At 42.8% G+C, this 20,212-nt stretch overlaps 1 protein-coding gene across 4 annotated transcripts in view; it reads left to right on the plus strand.

Moving 5' to 3' along the window:
* The window catches only part of NCAM1 (neural cell adhesion molecule 1), a 248,995-nt gene that overhangs the window by 202,535 nt on the left and 26,248 nt on the right, over positions 1–20,212 (plus strand). For 3 of the 4 annotated variants that reach the window (XM_067565563.1, XM_067565573.1, XM_067565580.1), the window contains exon 17: positions 17,820–17,944. In XM_067565563.1, coding sequence (XP_067421664.1) covers positions 17,820–17,944 — 125 coding nt within the window. Of the gene's footprint in view, positions 1–1,054; positions 1,097–17,819; positions 17,945–20,212 lie in introns of all 4 variants that reach the window. The other variant, XM_067565590.1, reaches the window with a different exon arrangement.

Genomic DNA, 20,212 nt, shown 5'->3' on the forward strand with positions numbered 1-20,212 from the left:
GAGAAAGTGAACTCTGCCCGCGGCACCTCACCTCTTTAGATTGTGCCTCCGTTCCCAGTAAGGCCATTGGTTGGGAAGAAAGAAAAGGAAGGGTCTGAACATGCAGCACAGAGGATTTAAAGGAACATGGAGGTTGTAACACAAACAGCGGAAGGCAGACCATGTTCTGCTGAAGCCGAGCTGGCTCACATAGCCCTGCCTGGTGGGTCGGTTAGTGTGTGCTGCTACTGCTTGCCGTATGTGAGGCACTACTTAGCTACACCAGGGAGGAGGTTTGTCTGTAGCATTCCTGCTGCTGCTTTGCCACTGTGTCACAGCCCGCGCTGTGCGAAAGTTTGGATTCAAACCCTGAAAGTCAATCTAAGGTCATTGAGAGGTTTGTGATGCTCCCGAACTCACAGGCCAGGTATCATTGAGACCAGGAGTTCAGCAGGAGTCCATAAGGGACTGGGCAGGGAACACCCAGTCACAAGAGATGGGGCAACAAATATAGAAGGGATAGAAAACCATTTCTTTGGGGCAAATGGAGGAGGAGGAAGAACTATCTCAGAGGGCAGGCTATCCCATAATTGTCTACCATGGGGTCTTTTATGCACCTTCATCTGAAGTGGCAGGTATTGCCCCGTGTCAGAGACGGCATCCTGTACTAGAGGTTCCCTTGGCAATTCCAGTGTTGGTCTAGCAAGAGCCAAGTTTAGGCTTAGTTTCAGAAAATCCCAGAGGATTCTTGTTTTGGGTAAGGTGTTCTGGAGCCCCTGCCATCTCTGAGAGTCACACAGCTTTATGCACAACCTTCCTGCTCTCAAGACAGGGGAGAGCCCCTTGTTTGCCTGTGGACTTCAGACATTGTGGAGGGAATGAGAGGGGGAATCCTAGCACGATGCAACTTACACAGAAACCTTCATCTAATATTTATAAATGTGGTGCATGCATTGTGTGCAGCTCTGACTGTCTCCTCCTCATTAAGCTTCATTTCTCTTTATCTCCCCCCCAATTTATTTTCATGCTATGCTTCACCTTTCCATATCCTGTCCTATCTTCCTTGTTTCCATAGCAACCCAGCCTCCTACCAGATCTGAAAACACAGAGCAGATGAGTGAGTAGCCCGGAACTGCTCCCCTTGGTCCTGAGTGTTGCTTGTTACAGTGCAGCTTTTCCAACAGCAGCAATTAAAACACATGCCTTGTTATTTTGCTGTCTCTTAAGCAACAATCTGGCATTAACCAATGTCTGAGCATGTGGGCATTAAGGCTCCAGCATGGTTCTCCCCTCCTCCTCCTCCCCCCCCCCCCAACCCCCACCCCCCATCCCGAGCATGTGGTGAAAATTGCAAACACAGGGATTACTAGAAACACAGGGATTTTTTTTAAAATAGAGAGTTGAAACTAACATTTAATGATCACTTCCACTCACTCCCCAAAGCATCATTTTCCATCAAGCATTTTGAGGAGAGGGTTTGAGGGGAATCCAGTCAAAACTGAAACCATGGTGGCAATGAAGATGATGAATGAAGAGGAAGATTCAGGATGCTGTGTACCGCCATGCCTGTTGGTGTTTTACCCTGCACAGCCACACTGAACTCATTGGCCAGACCCAAAATAGCACCTGGCCCAAAGACCAGGAGACAGACTATCAGCAGAAGGAGGACCATTTGGAAATAGAACAGCAAGGAGCCAGTTTCTGGAATGGTTTTTCTCATAGTCAGTACTGCGTGGAATAGTAAATGAAAAGCATGAGGAGGTAGGAGCACTTCCTCCTCAAGAGGGCTGGGGTTCTTCTGGTGAAGCATTCTGGATATTGTATGATCCTCCTCACCCTGGTTTCCAAGCACCTCCAAATCATTAATGGATTTTATCCTACAAGAGGGGGTAATACTATCCCCATTTTACAGAGAGTGGAACTGAGGCACAAGCTTGATTGAATGGTTGGCATAAGATCAGTCTGTAGCTGAGTGAGCTGGAAATCAAACCCAAGTTTCCTGAACCCCAGTTCAGTGCCCTGTCCACTAGACCACTCTTCCTTGTGGGCCTTAGGGATGTGCATAGATAGCACAGTGATAGCACAGAATAACAAAAATAGCTAAAAAGCACAGTGGCATTAGTTGATTTGTGGACAAAGAAACCAGTTTTACTGCTCAGTATCCAGTAGAAAGGTAAGCAGCACACAGGCCACTTCACTGAACAGAGATGTCAAACGCATTTCGCCCAAGCCTTGTCTTCAGGAGATGTGTAGCATTTCACATTCCAGACACAATCCAGGCAAATATTTGCAATACAGTCCCGGGAGATGGGGCAAGGTGGTTGAGCAAAACATTGCTATATTCTCTGAAAACACTGAATTCTCAGGCAGAGGTGTGCTACAAATGTAGCTAGCTTGCTTTGGTTTTCAGTAATACTGTGTGCGCACGCGTGTGTGCCTGAGATGAAGCCGTGTTTATTTGCAGTGAATTGGAAGCCATGAAGCAGATGTACTAATAGCATGAAACACACTTTTTTTAGGGGAGGTAGGGAGGATATTTAGTCCAAAGCTGGGAGAAGAGAAAATAAAACCTGCCCTATTTCACCAGCCCTGTCTTTGGTCTTGCATATAGAATGAAATATCCTTTTGTCTGCCAGTGCACACAGCTAACAATTTCTTCCTCTCTACCTTTCTTGTGTGTGTAATGTGCAAAATTCTAATTTCTAGTGCTTTTAAAGAAGGAGAGGTTCCGTTTTGCAGAAGAGTATTTTTTTATTCCATTCACACCTTTTCACTGGTGCTTTTTTTTTTTTTTTTTTTTTTGGAGGGGCAATAAGCAGTGCTACTAAATACAGATCTTCTTTTTTTGCTTGCAGGAAGTAAGGCTTGATTGCATCCCTTTTCCATAATTTCTGGACTTGCATGTAGTTAGGAGATAGAATTTCTGTCAGAAATGAAAAATCTTTTAGTGTTTCTTAATAGGAACTTGGCTTGTTTCACATGAAAGATGCTAAAAGCTAGTTCATGTCAAACATTTTGCATCCACAAAAAATTAAAAAATGTATATAAAAGCCTCTGATATTTTAACTTGAATGGGAGCTTGGCTTTTTAGATGTTTGCAGCATCCTGCCTCTTACTGCCTCATTGTCGTTAGTTTATTCAGTACATTTATGTAAATAGCAGAGGTGTTCACTTTCCTGCTAAGCTGTTCTGCAGCATGTTAATGCGCTGTATTCAAAGACCAGAAAAAAACCCACAAAACTATCTTGGCAATAGACAGACATTCCAGAGGCTTTGCATCATTTTCTCACTGTTAATGCTGCTACAGCAGCTCAAGTATTGCCTTAACGGTTTTTCAGACAGAGACTGGGTGAAATTAAAGGCCAACAAATTCAGAGAATAGCTACTTAATATCACTAGTCCCAAAGGCTGAACAGAAAAATGAACAGTGGGCCTTCTCCAAAGCCCCCTGAAGTCAGTGGGAGTTTTGTCATTGATTACAATAGACTGGGTCAGGCCAAATGTTTTGGGGTTCTTTTTGTGCAGGATATGTAGCATGTGGGAGTCGATTTTCAAAATCTCCTCCAAGGATCCATTGATTCGGACTTTAATTCTCTAAGGCGTATTTGAAAATCTGCCCAGTAGTGTCTCATGGTGGTTGCACCCTTCTGTCATCACAGTCACCTGCAGTTGTTGCAATCCATAGGAATAATTAGGTGAGATCAGTGGGGAATCTGGAACTGCCTGGCAGCTATGGAATTCCCTTCTAAAAGAACTGAGTCTTCCTCAGGGCTTATCTTTCCTGGATGGTTAACTTGAGTATTACCCCTAAGCCGAGTCCTGTCCACACAAACCTTTAACTTGGGTGTGATGGCACTTTTAGATGGCACATGGGGAATTATAGGCTACAGCCTGAGTTAACACAACTCGTTGGTTGCTAGCAGGACCCCTCTGTGTAGCTTGAGCATTATTTTTCAGTGTGTCCGCTTTCACTCCAGCAAGGTTAACTTGAGAGGAGCTCACTTCGCAATGACGGCATAGCCAAAGTCAGACTGGAGTCAGGGCCATGCTGGGCTTTATGGGTGAGATGCAGGAGGAGCCCATCAGATGGGGAAAGGTGATGGGTGCTCGCTGTTACTGAACACTCAGACGACAGCAGTAGCAGTAAAACATTTTTCCCTTTGGGTGGTCAGGCTACGTTCCCCCATCTTGTGTGACACAGACATGGTCACAGTGAGCCGTGTATCCATGACCTCCAGATTCTCACTACATACTCTACCTGGAAATGAAAGCTCAGACTCCAAAAATATTTGCTCTGGTGAAGAACACAGCAGCCGTGGCAGGAGCACACCATTCTATGCTCTGATCACTTGGTTGACAGCCCACCAAGTACATGACAAAGGTCACGGTTCTAGTCTTGGGGTAAAATTTTCAGGAATGCTTAAGTGATTTAGGATCCTACACTCACTTGGCTTTCAATAAGACTTAGGCTCCGAAGACTTTTAGGCACTTCTTAAATTTTACCCTGGAATAAAGTTCTCACTGGGCAGGCTGTGGTCTGGTCTCTGAGGCTGCCTCTCCTGTCCATGACCAAAACCATCCACAATAATTGTAGTGCAAAGGAATAATAAGCTGAAACAATAGACAATTTGGAAACATACCCTCCTCATCAGCTGTCCTATAGCTATGGAACTCCCTTCCAGGAGAACTAGCAGTGACCACTAAGATCCCCACTTCCAGCATGACATGCAAGACGTGAATTTGTCATCATAATTAATACATAACATTTATAAGGAAAACATCTTCCTTCAGAAGGCAATCAGAAAAGCAATTTCTAGGTGTATTTGTAGTCTGCCCACATGGATTTTTCTAATTGTGAACATGGCATAATTACAGAGAAAAAGGAGATAGATTGTTTTCTAACCTTTGCTCCTTGCCCAAGTAGTAACATCGCATCTTGCCAAGTAATAGCATCGAAAAGACCAATGGCTTGATTCTGAGTTATACTAAGGCTACACTAGGGTGTAAGGTAGCCTTCATGTGATTGGGAATCACTGCCCTAAGTATAATCAGACAGATAAACATCTTAATGCAGAAAGTAAAGTTTAAAGGGGACAGTGATTAGGGAAGAGGGGAAACCAAGAATAGGTTTAAAGGCCTCCAGTCTAGCATTTCCTTCTGTCCTGCATTCCCTTCCTACACAAATCTGTTCACTTTCCCTTCTCCATTTAGCAATGTCCATGTCTTCCTTGTGCCATACCTGTCATTAACTTTCCGTGCATATCAGTTCTGCCCTTGCCTCATTGATGGACTGTCCCCAAGTCACATCATCACTGAGATTCATTCAGTATGATTTGTTTTATCTCTTTGAGTCTTCAGGCTGGTTTTGTTAGATGCAGTTTATGTACTTTCAGAGCTGATTGCTGAACTTGGCAAATAGTGATTGCATTTTAGTGATTAACAACCTCAGCCTCAGTAATAAATGAGTGGATTTTTTTCTCTATTATTATTAAGAAAGACTTTTGTTCCTACAGAAATCGAGACTCCATTGATATGAAATGCCAAGCTCCATCCTTGTTAAATCACGGACGATAACTGGTTCTGTGTCTCCTCTTGTGCCTGGGTTGTTTCTGAATAACATGTCTTCCCTTTTTCTTTTCAACAGTCTTGTGGATTCCTTCTGCTGTCAAAGTTCGGGGACAACGGTCCTTCTCTTCAATAATGTTTATTCGTTCCCTGACTTGGTATTAATAAGCAGTGATGCAGCTGTGCCTAACGCTTACTGGTGTCATAACTCAGTGTTTTCTCTGGTTTAATATTCTTATATTTCCAGGCAATTTTACTGTCTCCCCAATGTTTCTTATATATATTGGCTAATTTTAATTTTGTTTATATTTTATTTAGTCTGTAATTCTGTTGATTTTTTTCCCTTGCCCATTGTTTACATCAGTTTTTTAATTTTTTTGTATTTTCCATGTGACCTCCTCCACTTTCCTTTCAACCAATCATGTGCGTGCGTATCATGTGACTTTGTCATGTGGCTTGCATGGTGCTGATGATGTCGTCCACGCTGGTGAACAGAAGGTAAAAACTTTGTTCTGATTGGTTGACTAGATCTGGGGGGGGGGATTAAAAACCCCCAGCAACTAGGGACCGCTAAATTCCATTTCTCAAAATTTCTTCTGTAAACATTTTAGAGAGATTGCTCACCACCTGTTATCTGCATGTGAAGAACTAAAATCTGGCCATCTGCACTAAGCTAGAAAGACAGCTTCATGTGCCGAAAACCTGCAGCTTAATCTTTTGATTCATTCAGTGTGAGAACACAACAGAATCAGCTGTGTGGGAACACAAATTTTTGGAAGCATAGTCTGGATGAAACTCTACCCCTGTTGAAGTCAGTGGCAAAACTCCCATTGTTTTCCTTGGCGACGGGATTTTGCCCTCTGAATTTCACTTAGCCCTTGTATGAAATTTTGGGCCAGATCCTCAGCTAGTATAAATCAGCATATTTCACATGACTGTTGCAACATTTTGTTCACCTTTTCTTTGCTAATCCAGTTCTGATAATGATTTTCTTTAGCTTGCCCTAAACTTTTATTAGCCTATGGAAAGGCACAAAATTTAAAAAAGCATATGAACACCCCCCCCCCCTTCCCGGAGAGCTAATTATTTATAAACATAAGACAGAACTTTCTCTTATCATGAGAAAAGCATAAATGTGGCAAGAGTGGAAACTGTTTTTATAAACCTATATATGTATATTGATACACACACAGTACATAATCAGTGCCCAGGCTTACATCGGAAGTAATGCCATTGCTGATGTATTTTACTGGTCATCACCTGCCAAAGTACCGTGTCCTTCCTAAACTATATCTGTCACAGTCAGGAAAGGGAATTAATCTGGATCAGAAGTAATTTACAGATGTCAATTACAGCAACTGGTGGTCTCCAGGAAATCAGGATGCAAATGATTGATCCTTTCAGCCAAGGAGATAAAATTACTCTCTAATTAAAGCTCATGGGAGCAAGAAAATAATTAATTTAATATTGTGATTATTGCAACCTCACTTAACCCTCCATGCACACTGTAAAAAGAGGGGAAAACCCCTGCTTTTCTGCTTCCCTGGGTGAGGCATACAGATTGTTTGGAAAATCACAAAGCAATTGGCCTTTTAACCCATTAACTCTAAATCATCTTATTGTTTTGGAACATTGCCAGGAAAGCATTTGGGCTGGGGTTTTACTAGGAAACAAAACTAACTAACACCAGTAACCTTCCCACGTTACCACATGCATGGAAGCGGTCCCTTCCTTTTCCCCCAATGCCCCAAGACCCTCCTCCCTCTCTGAAAACTGATTGGGCGACATCCATGAGGAATGAAGACTTGGCTGTCTCGTTTTGCATGTCCTTTTGTTCTTGTTTTGTTTTTCGTTTGCTTCTCTTGTGTGCGTTAGGAAGCCCTCTTTCCTATTCTCTCTGTCTCTCTCAACTCTCGTGTATTTACCACTTCGGATTACTTTGATTGTGTAGATGTAGCTGCTCTATGTTTCAAATTGTGACAGCCTTTGACACAATTTAGTCCCATTTACATGGTGGCTCAGGGGTAAAGAAGTGCGCCTTGGATCACATTTTGAAAAAACTAAATAGCAAGGAGATAAACTGACTTTATTTGTGTGCGCTGAGAAATAAAGATGCTGGATCTCGCATTAGTGCCAGATGGCCAAGAATTTTGACTGGTGATCCTGGGTGCCTCAATTTTCAGGTGCCCAATTAGAGCGGTCTTAAGGGACTTGCTTGTCAGAGGTAGGATACTTGGCACTTTCTTAAAATCAGACTGATTTTAGCCATAGAAGATAGAGCGCTGGATTGAGACTTTGGAGACCTGTGTTCTGTTCCTATTCTGCCACTGGCCTGCTGTGTGGCCTTGGGTAAGTCATGTCACCTGCCTGTGCCTCGTTTCCTCACCTCAATAAAAAGATGATAATGATAGTTACCTCCTTTGTAAAGCACCTTGCGATCTACTGATGAAAAATGCTATAGAAGAGCTATTTATCCTAGAGTCACGGGTCTTTTCTGAAAGTCCTGACCACATGAGTCCAGTGTGAGATCAAGGAAGCACTTGATTAAAAAGAAACAAAAGGCAACAGGTTTAATATATATAAGGAAACAGTTCTGCAGTGTGTAGGATTCACTGTAGCAAGATATTAGTGACACTAATGATTTAGCAAGAATCAAAAACGAATTCAGGAATGACATGACTGGGAATAATATCTGCACTACACTAGACTGAACCTTTATGCTTCATGATGCTGCAAAATGATCATCTTGGGACAGTTAAAATTTCTTCTTATCACATGTACACACTGTACAGTTGGCCAGATGCATTATGAAACATCAGGTGCGGGCCACTGGTGGAAGTAGGAAACCAGTGTGGATTTAGCAATGGCCTGCTCTGACATGGTGCCTGTAGTAAGTAATATAGCTGCTTCACTTTAGATATGAATGGTTTTTGTGGTTGTTGCCATTCTTAGCAGACCCAGCAGTGGTTTCTCTCCTTCCAAAGGTTACAGGCCTGGACACAGGAAGAAGTAGTGCAGTGGGTCTTAAGGGGCTATCCTAGAATACGTGCGGTGAAGTCGCTGATTCTTAACCTGTCGTGTGGTGCAGTGGCAGGATGAAATGCTGGGAAGAGCCTTGCTGCTCACCGTGTATTAGGTGCCCAGCAAGCTGCTGGGCTACCCAAGCTCTTCTCACGTTCAGCTCAGCAGAGAATGATGAGCTGGAAATAGGACAAGTCCTGAGAGAGAACAAGCATCACGTCCCATCTGCAGCTGTTCAGTCACCCTCACTTAAAGCATTTCTTCTTCCACTTCCTGGAGCAGACAGCAGGGGGCAAATGCAGGCCTGAGATGAACCTGCCTATCTCCAGTGAAGAAAGCAAAGCAGCTGAGACTGAATTTAGAGCGGTATGTTTTACATACCTGGGTGAAATTCACCCCTCTCTTATGAGGAACTATGCACGGTGGGGATGGCAGTTACCCACCCTAATATGTGCAGCCCCCACTGGCATGGCTAGTACACTAGCCTCTGGGCTGAAACAAAGGCTGCTGGCCCATCACCTGTCCTACGAAGCTATTGAATCTACATGAACACAAAGGTCTCCCCTCGTGGTTTATCTCCAGTCTTATTCAGAGCTAGCACAGAATTCCTTCCTATCCCGTAGCATCATCCCTCCACCCCTGCATAATCTCCCCCCATAGGGCTTAAGCAAAGCATAGGATGCTCTGCCATTCCCTTTGCATTGGAATGAATTTCCTCTCTGTGTAGATTGTGTTTGTAAACTGATTATACAGAGCAAGTCGAACAGGCGTGATGTTTTATTAAAATGATTCTCTTGGGGAATTGCCAGTAGTCATTCTAAGAGATTCCAATAATGCAAGGTGGTGTAAGCAAGTTTTTGAAGGAGCCACACTGTAAATGGGAACCCAACTGGCATGTGTATAAATACCCCTCTAATGCACCCATGCTTGCCAGCCCTCTTCATGTGGCTGAGATGCATGTTCTGAGCATGATTTTTCTTTAATCTTATTTAATGACCTTTTCTCTTCAGCTACTGACACTCTGACTCATGATAGGATTGCTGGTTCTGATGGATTAAAATTTTTACACTAAACTTCTTCCTTCTTTGATTGAAACATTGTACTAACACACTTTTATTTTACAGCCCCTGTGTATGGATTACACCTGCCTGTTTGAGACAAATATATCTATATCTATATATGTATATCTGGAGAGAGTTGTGAATATTTTTCATCCGGGTTTGCACTATTATAATTTTTGGTTTCCGACATGATGTTGATAGTCATTGGTCATAGACCATAAGTACTTACATGGGGAGAACATATCTGGTAGTAATGGCTCTTTAGCCTAGCAGAAAAAGCCACAGCAAGATCCAGTGTCCGGAAGCTGAAACTAGGCAAATTCAAATTGGAAATAATTTAAAAGGGGGGTAGTTAAACATTGGAACAGCTTCCTAATGGATATGGTGGATTCTCTCCATCACTTGAAATCTTTAAATCAAGATTGGATGTCTTTCTAAGAGATGTGTTCCAGATCACCCACAAGTTGTTGGGCTCAATGCGGGAATCACTGGGTAAATGCTCTGGCCTATGTTATACAGGAAGTTAGTCTAGGTGTTCTCTGCTGGCCTTCAGATCTATTCATTTATTAATTATTGTCTCTCCATTGTGAGGTTATGGTGGGAGGGAATAACAATGAAGTGTGGATCTGGTGTTATTTCTGCTGTTAGCAACTGGTCCATTGATCAAGTTTGCCAAAGATGCAGCAGTATGGGGACAGGACTAAGCGTTGCAGCTCATGAATATTTCAGTAGTGCCTAAATGGCTCAGTGTCCAGCATAATAAGTAGCGATCGGTGCCCCTAATTGTTGTTGACCCAGTTCCTAGTGTGGAAAAGCATTTAAACGCCATTTAAATAATAGCTTGGTTGGACAGGCGTTTGCTTCGGTCTTGGTTAATTATTGGTTAATAATCTTGGTGCAGTTGTTTCAGTAATAGCTTCCTTGACTTGAATCAACTCAATAATGACAAGTAATAACCTTCCTGATCATATTTTTCCTTCAGGATGGGGGAAGGGGAATTGATTAGTTAAGCTGTTGGTGTTTCCAGGATGCCCAGGAGAAGTAACTCAATATATATTTACTATCCAGTCTGTGAGCACTCCTTTGTTTCCCTTTTAATTTGCACTCTGAAATAGCATTCACTCTCCAAGCACTAATCATTCCTGGAGAAACGGAAGCTGAAATAAGATTTGCAAACATATAGCTTGAGGAAGCTGGCAGTAAAGATAACAAGCCCCTTTGACTAAAACCTAGGTGGCTGGTTAGGTAATTAGTTAATCAAGGCCTGTCCTTTTCTATGACTCAGCTGGCAGCCCTTTATGTATACCAATAAACCAAGTGTATTCCAGAGATCTTAATTCCCTCCTTGAACATCATGAACCAGCTGCATGGCATGCCTTACCCTGCAAGGAAAGTTAACTGCCTTTAAAGTCAGGCTGCAAAAAAAGATTTCATTTAAAGTACCTCCTTGGTCCAAGCCTTGGCTCACCCTCAGTGATGCTTTACAAAAAACCTGCCCAGAATAGGAACTTAGAAATGCTTTTTGGAGGTCAACATCAGTAGGATGCTAGTGTTTTAACACTTCACAGGCCACTCCAAGCCACATGTGCTTCTTACTAGCAGCTGCTGGTGAAAAATATCTGACTCAAAATCCAAATTGATAAACATGAGAATTTAAGGTGAGCTCTTCCCTTCAGTGGACATCCTGCAAATTCCTAATAATGGGCTACAGTTAAACTCCGAAGTGAATTGGAGTCTACAGGCTTATTAGCCCTCAGCTGTTTTGGGATCATATAACAGAACAATGTCTGAGGAGTAAAGTATTAGATCAGAGTTTCCTATTCTGGGTATTGGATCCGGCTCTTGGGTCACAAACGTTATGTCTTTAATCCCTCAGTCTTATTTGAACTTGACCCTGTGCCCAATGGCAGCACATCTGCTAGCTTCAGTGGTGCAGGATCAGCCTTTTATGAATATCTTAAAATAACATTTCGCCACAATTTGGTTTAATTGTCAATCTCTCCTCAAGAGAGGCCCATGACTGGAACATTAGGGAGTGTTGCACATTCAGGTTGAGTTGCAGAACTGTGCGGGGCTCCGAGCTGGGTTAGCAGGGATGCTGCAGGTTAGGACTGAGATGCACTGGAAGAGCTGTGTGTGAGAATTGCCTGCTTCTAATGTGTCCCGGTGTAATGTCTCTTCTTAGTCCCTTTGTGGTTGGCATTAAGACACACTCAAATAAATAAATACTAATACAAAAAAAGTGTCCTACATTTGTATAATTATAGTTGGCAGAGATGCTTTTTCTAATCATTATGTAAAATAACTGCAAGAATTAGGGCTCCAAGAGGAGACCAGATGATAGAGTATAATTAATCCTTGGAGTTTGCTGGGAGCCCTACTTGCTGACTGCAGCTGAATTGTAAACTTTAATTTACAAATAATTATAGCATTGGTCTTGCTAAAATTATCCATAATGAAGTCAGAGTATCTTTCTGAGAAACAGAAGCATGCGGGAAATCTATAAATAATCTCAGCTATTAAAACATGTTTAATGAAACCATAATAGTTTGCATGGTCCTTTAAATACCCTGGCATTCTAAACCCGAGCTTAGCACTACATGCATATGCAAGACATCTATTCATTAGTGACTAATAATGAAGAAGACCCAATGTAAATTACCCATGGGTTTATGAATGGTAAAGATGCTAGGATAATGTCTCCCAAAATGTACTTTGTTCATTTATTTTGACAACTATAATTTATTTTCCATTATTTTTAACACCACTTTGTAATGTACTTGTAGCAAATGTCCTGTAGTATCTTTCGCAGAAGTAATGGAAGTCGTGGTCATACAAGACCTTACAACTGCCCTCTGCTATTAAATCTTTGATGAAAAAAGAGAAGGGAACCGCTTTTTTGGGGTGTGAATTATACGGTGTGCTGATTAGCAATGAATGGAGATATGATCCAAACCTTTCTCAAGTCAAGGGAAAGACTCCTTTTGATATCATGGGCTTTGCATCTGGCCCTTTTTGAGGCTCTGCTGTTTAATGTTACAGGCCTGAGTTTTCATGATGCTCTGGTATTTTTTTTCTTCATCTTGTAAATTAATTCTGGTTATAAGTATTCAAAGTACTTCAATGTAGATAATGGCCCAGATGCCATGTAAACTAATGGAAGTTGCACCAGGGAAGAATTTTGATTCGATAGGTTTTGACATGAATATGGCGATTTGCTAAACCTAGAGTAATCAATAGCCACAGGAAGTGTCATATTCTTAGACTTCACGATGTCATTGCTCTGTCAACAGCCATCATGGGCTGAAATTCTGCAGAGCAGTCAAAGGCAAGTCATCAGGAGCAAATGGCAGAGCAGATGTAAATCAATTTGCACCAAAAAGGTGGAGTACAGCGTGCTGAGAGGATTTTTATTGATTTAACTTTCCAGTGTAATATATTGTGGCCCAATAACTTTAAAAGAAAGATGATTTCTAACAGCTAACATCCTTCAACCTTAAGTGCAGGAATATTTAAATAATGCACAAGAGGAAAAGGACATTTGAAAGACAAGTCTGCCACTCCAATGCTGTACAAAAGCCGAATTCCTGTCTGTCACACCTATCTATCTGCAATACTTCTATGGGCCCCATTACCATAGTATCCAGGCACCTGACACTCATTAATGTATTTATGTCCACACCCCAAAGTGAGCAGAGTTTTACAGAAAGGGGTCTAAGGCCAGGAGAGACCAACTGACTTGCCCAAGGTCACTCAGGAAGTTTGGCAGAGTAAGAAATTGATCCCAGGTCTCCCACGCTGTCGGCTAGCTCCCTAACCACTGGTCTGTCTTTCCTCCTCCTCGTTTGTGTTCTCACATGCTTTTTCAGGCAATGGGAGCTGTAGATTTAAGCTCAGATAATTCATTAATCCTTCTGTTCTGAAATCTTTTCAAAGGTGTGTAGGTGCCATAAGATGCAGATAGGCAAAGCACCAAGGTGCCTAATTTCCATTGAAAACCTGCCCGTGAATGACTCCAAAGTAAATTGCTCCGTTTAGAAGTAAAGAGATGTTGTCGTCTTATTTTTTTTCAAGGCTCCAGCCTTGCACACTCAAGCTGGGATCTGAGAGTCAAGCTCAGATCTTTACTTCTTGTGCGTTACAGCCCCAGTGACAAAAGATTTTGTGGGCCACCTGCTGCCCTTAGCTCAATGGGACTGCACAGGGGTACTGAGGGCAGAATCTCGCACTGGGACTGGTTAATGGTTCCATTGAGGTGTGAGCTAGCTTCTCATTCATTCTTAGCAGTGCTGGATCCACAGGGCTAAGAGGAGTAGAAAGTAGTTACAAACACAGTTTTATCTCAAAAGTTTTCAGGGAGAAGATCTGATGAGTAAGAAGGTACTGTTTTCACAGTCCCACTTTTCACTGTAGAACTGTATTTGGTAGCTAATATATAGTGCCAGGATTCTGTTACTATCTGGACTGATTCATCTGCCTTTATTAGTCATTCTTTACGGAATTAAAATCTGTGTGGACTTTAAATGCTTCTCTTTACAATGGCCGAGGCAAGATTTTTTGTGTGTGTTTTTTTTAAGCCTATCTTCATGAAAACTTTCCTGCTTCCACTGGCACTTGCATCATGTGTCCTTTGTATTTCTTCCTTTGTGCGCCAAAGGGAATTAAGTCTCCAGAAAACACACCGTAACAAATAAGGGGCTTTGAGGGAATGGTCATTCCTGGAGGAGTTGTGCACAAAAACCCAACTGATGCAGAAGTGGTGGAAAGGAGGAGACAGTGGGTGTTTTCATGGCAGATGCTTCTGAGTGGAATGATTACTGTGACGTCGTAGCTCTGCATTTGCCCGAGCTGATTTCACAAGGAGACAAACCCATATGGTATCTGGAAGCGCAACAACAAGTCTCTGCCAGTCACATTGCTCTTGCTGGAATAGATGAAGGAAGACTGGTTCTTCTTCGAGTGCTTGCTCATGTCAGTTCCATTCTAGGTGTGTGCGCAGTTACTGGAATTTTTTTCCCTTTAGTAGTACCCGTAGGGCCGGCTCCGGCACCCCTTGGAGTCCCACACACATGCTGTGGTATAACAGGTGCCTGCAGCCCTACGCCCCCTCAGTTCTTTCTTTCTGCTTCTGACAGTTGCTGGAACTGCTCTGCTTGCTTCACAAGCACTCCTTCAGTACCTGTATTAGCTGTTAGATTGTTTGTTTGTTTGTTCTTAGTTAAGTAATTGTTAGTAGTTGATAAGTTAGGAATAGTCCCTACTGGGACGTTCGTCTGGGAGCATAATCTCAGTGGGATATGTCCTGCAGTTTTCTCCCCCACACACAAACCTCTCTCCTCGTCCCTCGTCAGGGACCCCTCTCACGAGCAACTTCTCATACAAGAGGTGGAGAATGTTCTCAGTCTAGGGGCTATAGGGGAAGTTCCGCCAGACATGAAGGGAAAAAGTTTTTACTCCCAATACTTCCTCATTCCAAAGGCAAAAGGGTGGTCTCAGGCCCATTTTAGACCTGCATCATCTCAACAAATATCTCAAGAGACTGACGTTCCATGTGGTCTCTCTAGTTTCCATCATTCCTTCTTTGGTTGTAGGGGACTGGTATGCCGCCCTCAACCTAAAGGACGCATACTTCCACATTGTGATTTTTCCCAGCCACAGACGATTTCTCCGCTTCTTCGTGGCCCGCTCCCACTACAAATTTTCGGCGTTACCCTTTGACCTCTCTTCTGCCCTGAGAGTGTTTACAAAATGCATAGCGGTGGTGGCTGCGCACCTGTGATGTCAGGGTGTGCAGATTTACTCATCGACTTCCTGAATCAAGTTTTGTTATGAGCAGGTGAAGATGCCTCTACCAGGTGTTGTCCTAACACACTTCATCAGGGCGCAAGTTTCCTTGGCAGCCTTTCTGGTGCAAGACATCTGTAGAGCTACCAGCTGGTCATTGGTGCACATCTTCACGTCCCACTGTGCCGTTGTCCAGCAGGCACGGGACAGTGTCGGCTTTGGCAGAGCAGTGCTGCAGGTAGCTCATCTGTAACTCCGGGCTTACCTCCAAGGTATTGCTTGTGAATCAGCTACAATGGAATCGACATGAGCAAGCACTTGAAGAAGAAAAGATGGTGACTCACCCTGTAACTGTTGTTCTCCAAGTTGTGTTGCTCATGTCCTTTCCATTACCTGCCTCCCCATCACCACTGTTGGCAAGAAGGAACTGAGGGGGCGTAGGGCCGGAGGTTCCTGTTATACTGTGGCATGTGCGCAGGACTCCGGGGGGCGCCGACGCTGGCCCTGTGGATATTGCTAAAGGGAAAAAAATTCTGGTAACTGTGCATGGAGGCATGCACACACCTAGAATGGAATGGACATGAGCAACACATCTCGAAGAACAACAGTTACAAGATGAGTAACCGTCCTTTTGGTTTATCATGTAGATTGACAGGATTCCGTCACTGATAATATAACGCCAGTGCAAGCTCTCTTTAATGTAACACAAATTTTAATCAAGTTGGACAAAAAATATTCACACCACAAATATTTCAGTCTTAATAGTGAGCCATTGCCATGTATTGGTATCCCACCACTAATAACTTCGGGAGTCGTGTTCCTTTCTGGATTTTGAATTCATAGAGCTGACAGTTGGGTCGGTAATTGCAGATGAGTTTCTGGCTCTAGATGCCCACAAAGACCTTGGGTAGCACTTTCTAAATTGTCCAAGTCACATTTTCAAAAATGATTTCGTCACTCAGATACTATGGAAATGAGTACAGAATAAAGTCTACGTCCCTTTGACTTTCAGCAAGACTTGGGATACATTTTTCTAAAGCATTAAAGTAACTTAGGAACCTGTTGATTAAAATTTTCAAAAGCATCTGTTGACTTTCATTGGGATTTAAGCTTCTAAGTTTCAGTGGTTTTTTTTTTTTTTTTTTTCCTAAAAGATCTGCTCGAGGAATTATTTTGGGGCAGTTCTGTGGCCTGTGTTATACAAGACGTCAAACTAGATGATCCCAGTAGTGTCTTCTGGCCGTAGAATCCATGAATAAACAACAAAATGGCAGTAATGCCAGTTCCAAACTGACTTCAGAGGATAAATAATATCAATATGAATTAGAACCAGCTGAAACCTGGGGAAATACCAAAGGGCGTATTATAGGGAATGTGTATATAAATCTGTCCTTGGCTGAGTTCTTTCTAGATGGTCGGTTAACACTTTGTAACTGCATAATGATTAAGTCCATGTGAGTTAATTTTTGTTTCATGCAGAAGAGCTGATAATGTAAAAGGACAAGAGGGAAATGTTCACTGTGGAGGGGTGGGGAAGTGTCCTCTGCAGATCTTCTACAAATGTGTTGGCAGGAATTGACTTTCACTATTTGCCTTGAGAATCACAAGAACCACCACTAGTGAATGGCAGGAAATGGCCCTAGTAAATAGAAGTCTTTGGGTGGAGATAAAGCCCCTCTGGTCCTTTGTGGACTCTGCCTCACCTGCAAATCAGGAGACAGTTTTCTCTCTTTAAAAAAATAACTAACATTACTAAATTGGAGACAAGGGATTTGATTCCCCATTGCCTTGCATCCTGTGTAGCCATTTGCACCAGTGCAGACTGGATGTAGCTGTTTACACCAATGCAGACTGCCGTTCTTATGCAGTAATATTTTCTGCCTGCTTTTCACTGGTGTAAATGACCACACAAGGTGCAGAGTGATGGAGAACCCTGAGATTTTTCAAATTTGAAAAGCATTCAAAATGCAGATCCAGAGAAGATGACAGAGGAGGAATGTGTGTCTCTGGAGATATGAGGTAGCCCCTAGAGTCAGAGAAGTCGCTCTGTAAGTGCTTCAGAAGGGGACCCGGCTGGCGTGACATACTTGCATCCACTTTGTTTTGCTGCTGTTTAACCTAAGAATTTCAGAGGAAACAGAATGAAAACCCTTAAAACAACTTCTGACTGAAGCCTGGATTCTGCCTTAGCTCTAGTTGGGCACATGCAATATTTCACCTTCCTGTTTTTAACCACAAATACCTGCTAAAAATTCTAACCCTTGCAAATATTAGAATCTCTCAGGATCACGGGGATGTGTTAACTTGCCCCTAAGCTTTTCAGGGTGATGGTGCACTTTTACTGGCTTTATTTTTTTGTATTTTTCTATGAAGTGGCTGGAAATTAAATGAGTCAAACCATTATTTCAGGGGAACCCAGCGCACCCAAACTAGAGGGCCAGATGGGAGAAGACGGGAACTCCATTAAAGTGAACCTTATCAAGCAGGACGATGGAGGATCCCCGATCAGACACTATCTGATCAAATACAAAGCTGTAAGTATGACCAATAGCCAAGACTGCTGGGCTGTCTTTGTTGTTGTTAATTTGTCTCTAGATGGCATCTAGGAAGTCTAGTCAAGGCCCAGGGCCCTACTGTGTTAAGTGCTGTACAGACAAGTAATAAAGTGCAACAGTCCTTGCCCCAGGGAGCTTGCGGCCTGGGCATCAGGAAATGACAGATGGATGTCTCAGACAAATCAGGTGGCGTTGGTTGGGATGGGATCTAAATATACAGAGTTCTGCAGAAAATTCTTAGCTCGTCACTTTCTCCTGGACATCAACCTTGACCGTTCATTTCCTTCACGTCCTCCCTCTCCTGGGTGCACTGCCATGGGCGATAACAAGTAGGACACTTTTTTTTTTTTTTTTTAATTCCTGTTCTTATGAACATAATAGCCAGCAACGTTTTGAATAGGCCTTAGTGGCTTGAAACCTCGGGCATTATTTAACTTCAAACGCTTATCTTAGCAATTTACAACTTTTATGCTGTACTTCCCAGCTCTCTTTATATGCTTCGATAATCCACATATTGGTAACCAATTATTGTGCACTGGTGACTTAAAAAAAGAATACGATGAGGTGGCTGGATCAACTGTATTCAACAGTAGATGGAGATAATATAAGGCGACTGTATTCCTGGTCATACGGGGGAAGCTATCTGAAGATATTCCTCATTAGGCCCCAGCTAAATTAGATTTCTGTAATGCCTAAGGTTGTGAAACACACACTGCTCTATTTTGTGCAAATGCCCAATGGAAGGATTGCTTTATGATGAGTAGCTAACATTACTGCAAGCTGAGCAAATGAAGGCAACTTTAACCTTGGCTTTTGCTAGGCGATGGTTGATGTTCTCTGTTCTACAACAGGCAAAGCATCTAATCAGAGAATATGTGACAGCTTAGCCTTAAGGAATAAGAATGTGATGGAGTTGCCTTGAGGTCCTGCGGATCTCTAGGCTGCGGGAAGTTCTGCTAAAAATTACTGATGCTGTTTCTATTGTCTGTACAATCTACTCCAATATTAACGTGCTTGGGAGCAATTAAAGGCTCCAGAGCCTTTAAGGTGAAACATGGAAGTTTTCAGGGCATTTACAAAGCAAATCGTCAAGACTGAGCCTGGTAGACAGTCTCATGATTTAATTCTGTACCAGCCACCGAGAAACCACTTTTGCAATAGCACTCACTCACCTTGTGTGGTGAGTGAGTGAGCCTCCAGGTGAAGCAAGCAGAGTAATCCTGGCACTTGCACTAGAAATGATGTAGGCACTCTTGCATCCCCTTAGGTGCCCTCCCAACAGCCCTCTAGCAGGAGAGAGTTGTTAAAATTCTTACTAGGTGTTCCAGTTTCATGGAATCCTAGAAGATAGAGATGAAGAAAACTTCTTAGGTCATCCAAGCCACCTTCCAGAGGCCATTGCCAAGGGGTGGGGATTGCCCAGAAGAGTTGGCATCCTGACCTGGTGAGGAGGGGGCTGTTTAAGTTTATTGTCTCAAAATCAACCCCACTACTTCATACTAACAAACATTCTACTGGGAGGAAACCCTGCCCAATCCCCACCCAGCCAGACTTCCCCACTACATTCTCCTCGCTGCTCTACCTCTTATTTCTTCACCAAACCACGTGTTGCCAGTGTTTCAAAGCAGCCTCATGCTGCATGGCTCTGGGGACCCTCATAGGCTGATGAGAGAGCTTGTTTGCAACCTAGTGGAGGAATTCTCCATTGTCAGGGTGCTTTGATGCTGCAGAGATCAGTGTATGTAAGTGAATGCCAAGGTACAAAAGATAGCCATAGATGGCTGTTTCACTCAGTGGCTGTTCCTGGTTGAATTGTTTTTCTCTTTCGTGAAAAGGTTTACAAAAAACATGGATAGACTATTTTGCAGTAATAATAAAAATAGGATACCTTGTGTTTTCATCTGTGCATACACCATCCTGCGTCTAAGGCAACTCCCCAATTTGCTAATGCTGAAATTAATTAAAATGAGCGGTCCACCTATAAACCAACCAGCTGCTCATCCCCTCAGAGGAAGAAATAATGTTTTATGTGGAAAGCTTGTGTGCTATCATCACTTGTTGTCCTGATTAAATCCAACATGTTTATCAACCTTCTCCACTTTCAGGGCTGTAAATCCTAGGGAGGTGATGGCTTTTTCGTCACTTGACGGTGTCTTTTAAAAAGATATGCTATAGCTCCAACAGAAATTATGGGCTTGATGCAGAAATTACTGGCTGAGGTTGTCTGGCCTGTGCTATGCAGGAGGT

This window comes from Emydura macquarii, unplaced genomic scaffold, assembly GCF_026122565.2.
Source record: "Emydura macquarii macquarii isolate MOO-44397 ecotype Brisbane River unplaced genomic scaffold, CSIRO-AGI_Emac_v2 contig_312, whole genome shotgun sequence".
NCBI classification, from domain to species: Eukaryota; Metazoa; Chordata; order Testudines; family Chelidae; genus Emydura; species Emydura macquarii.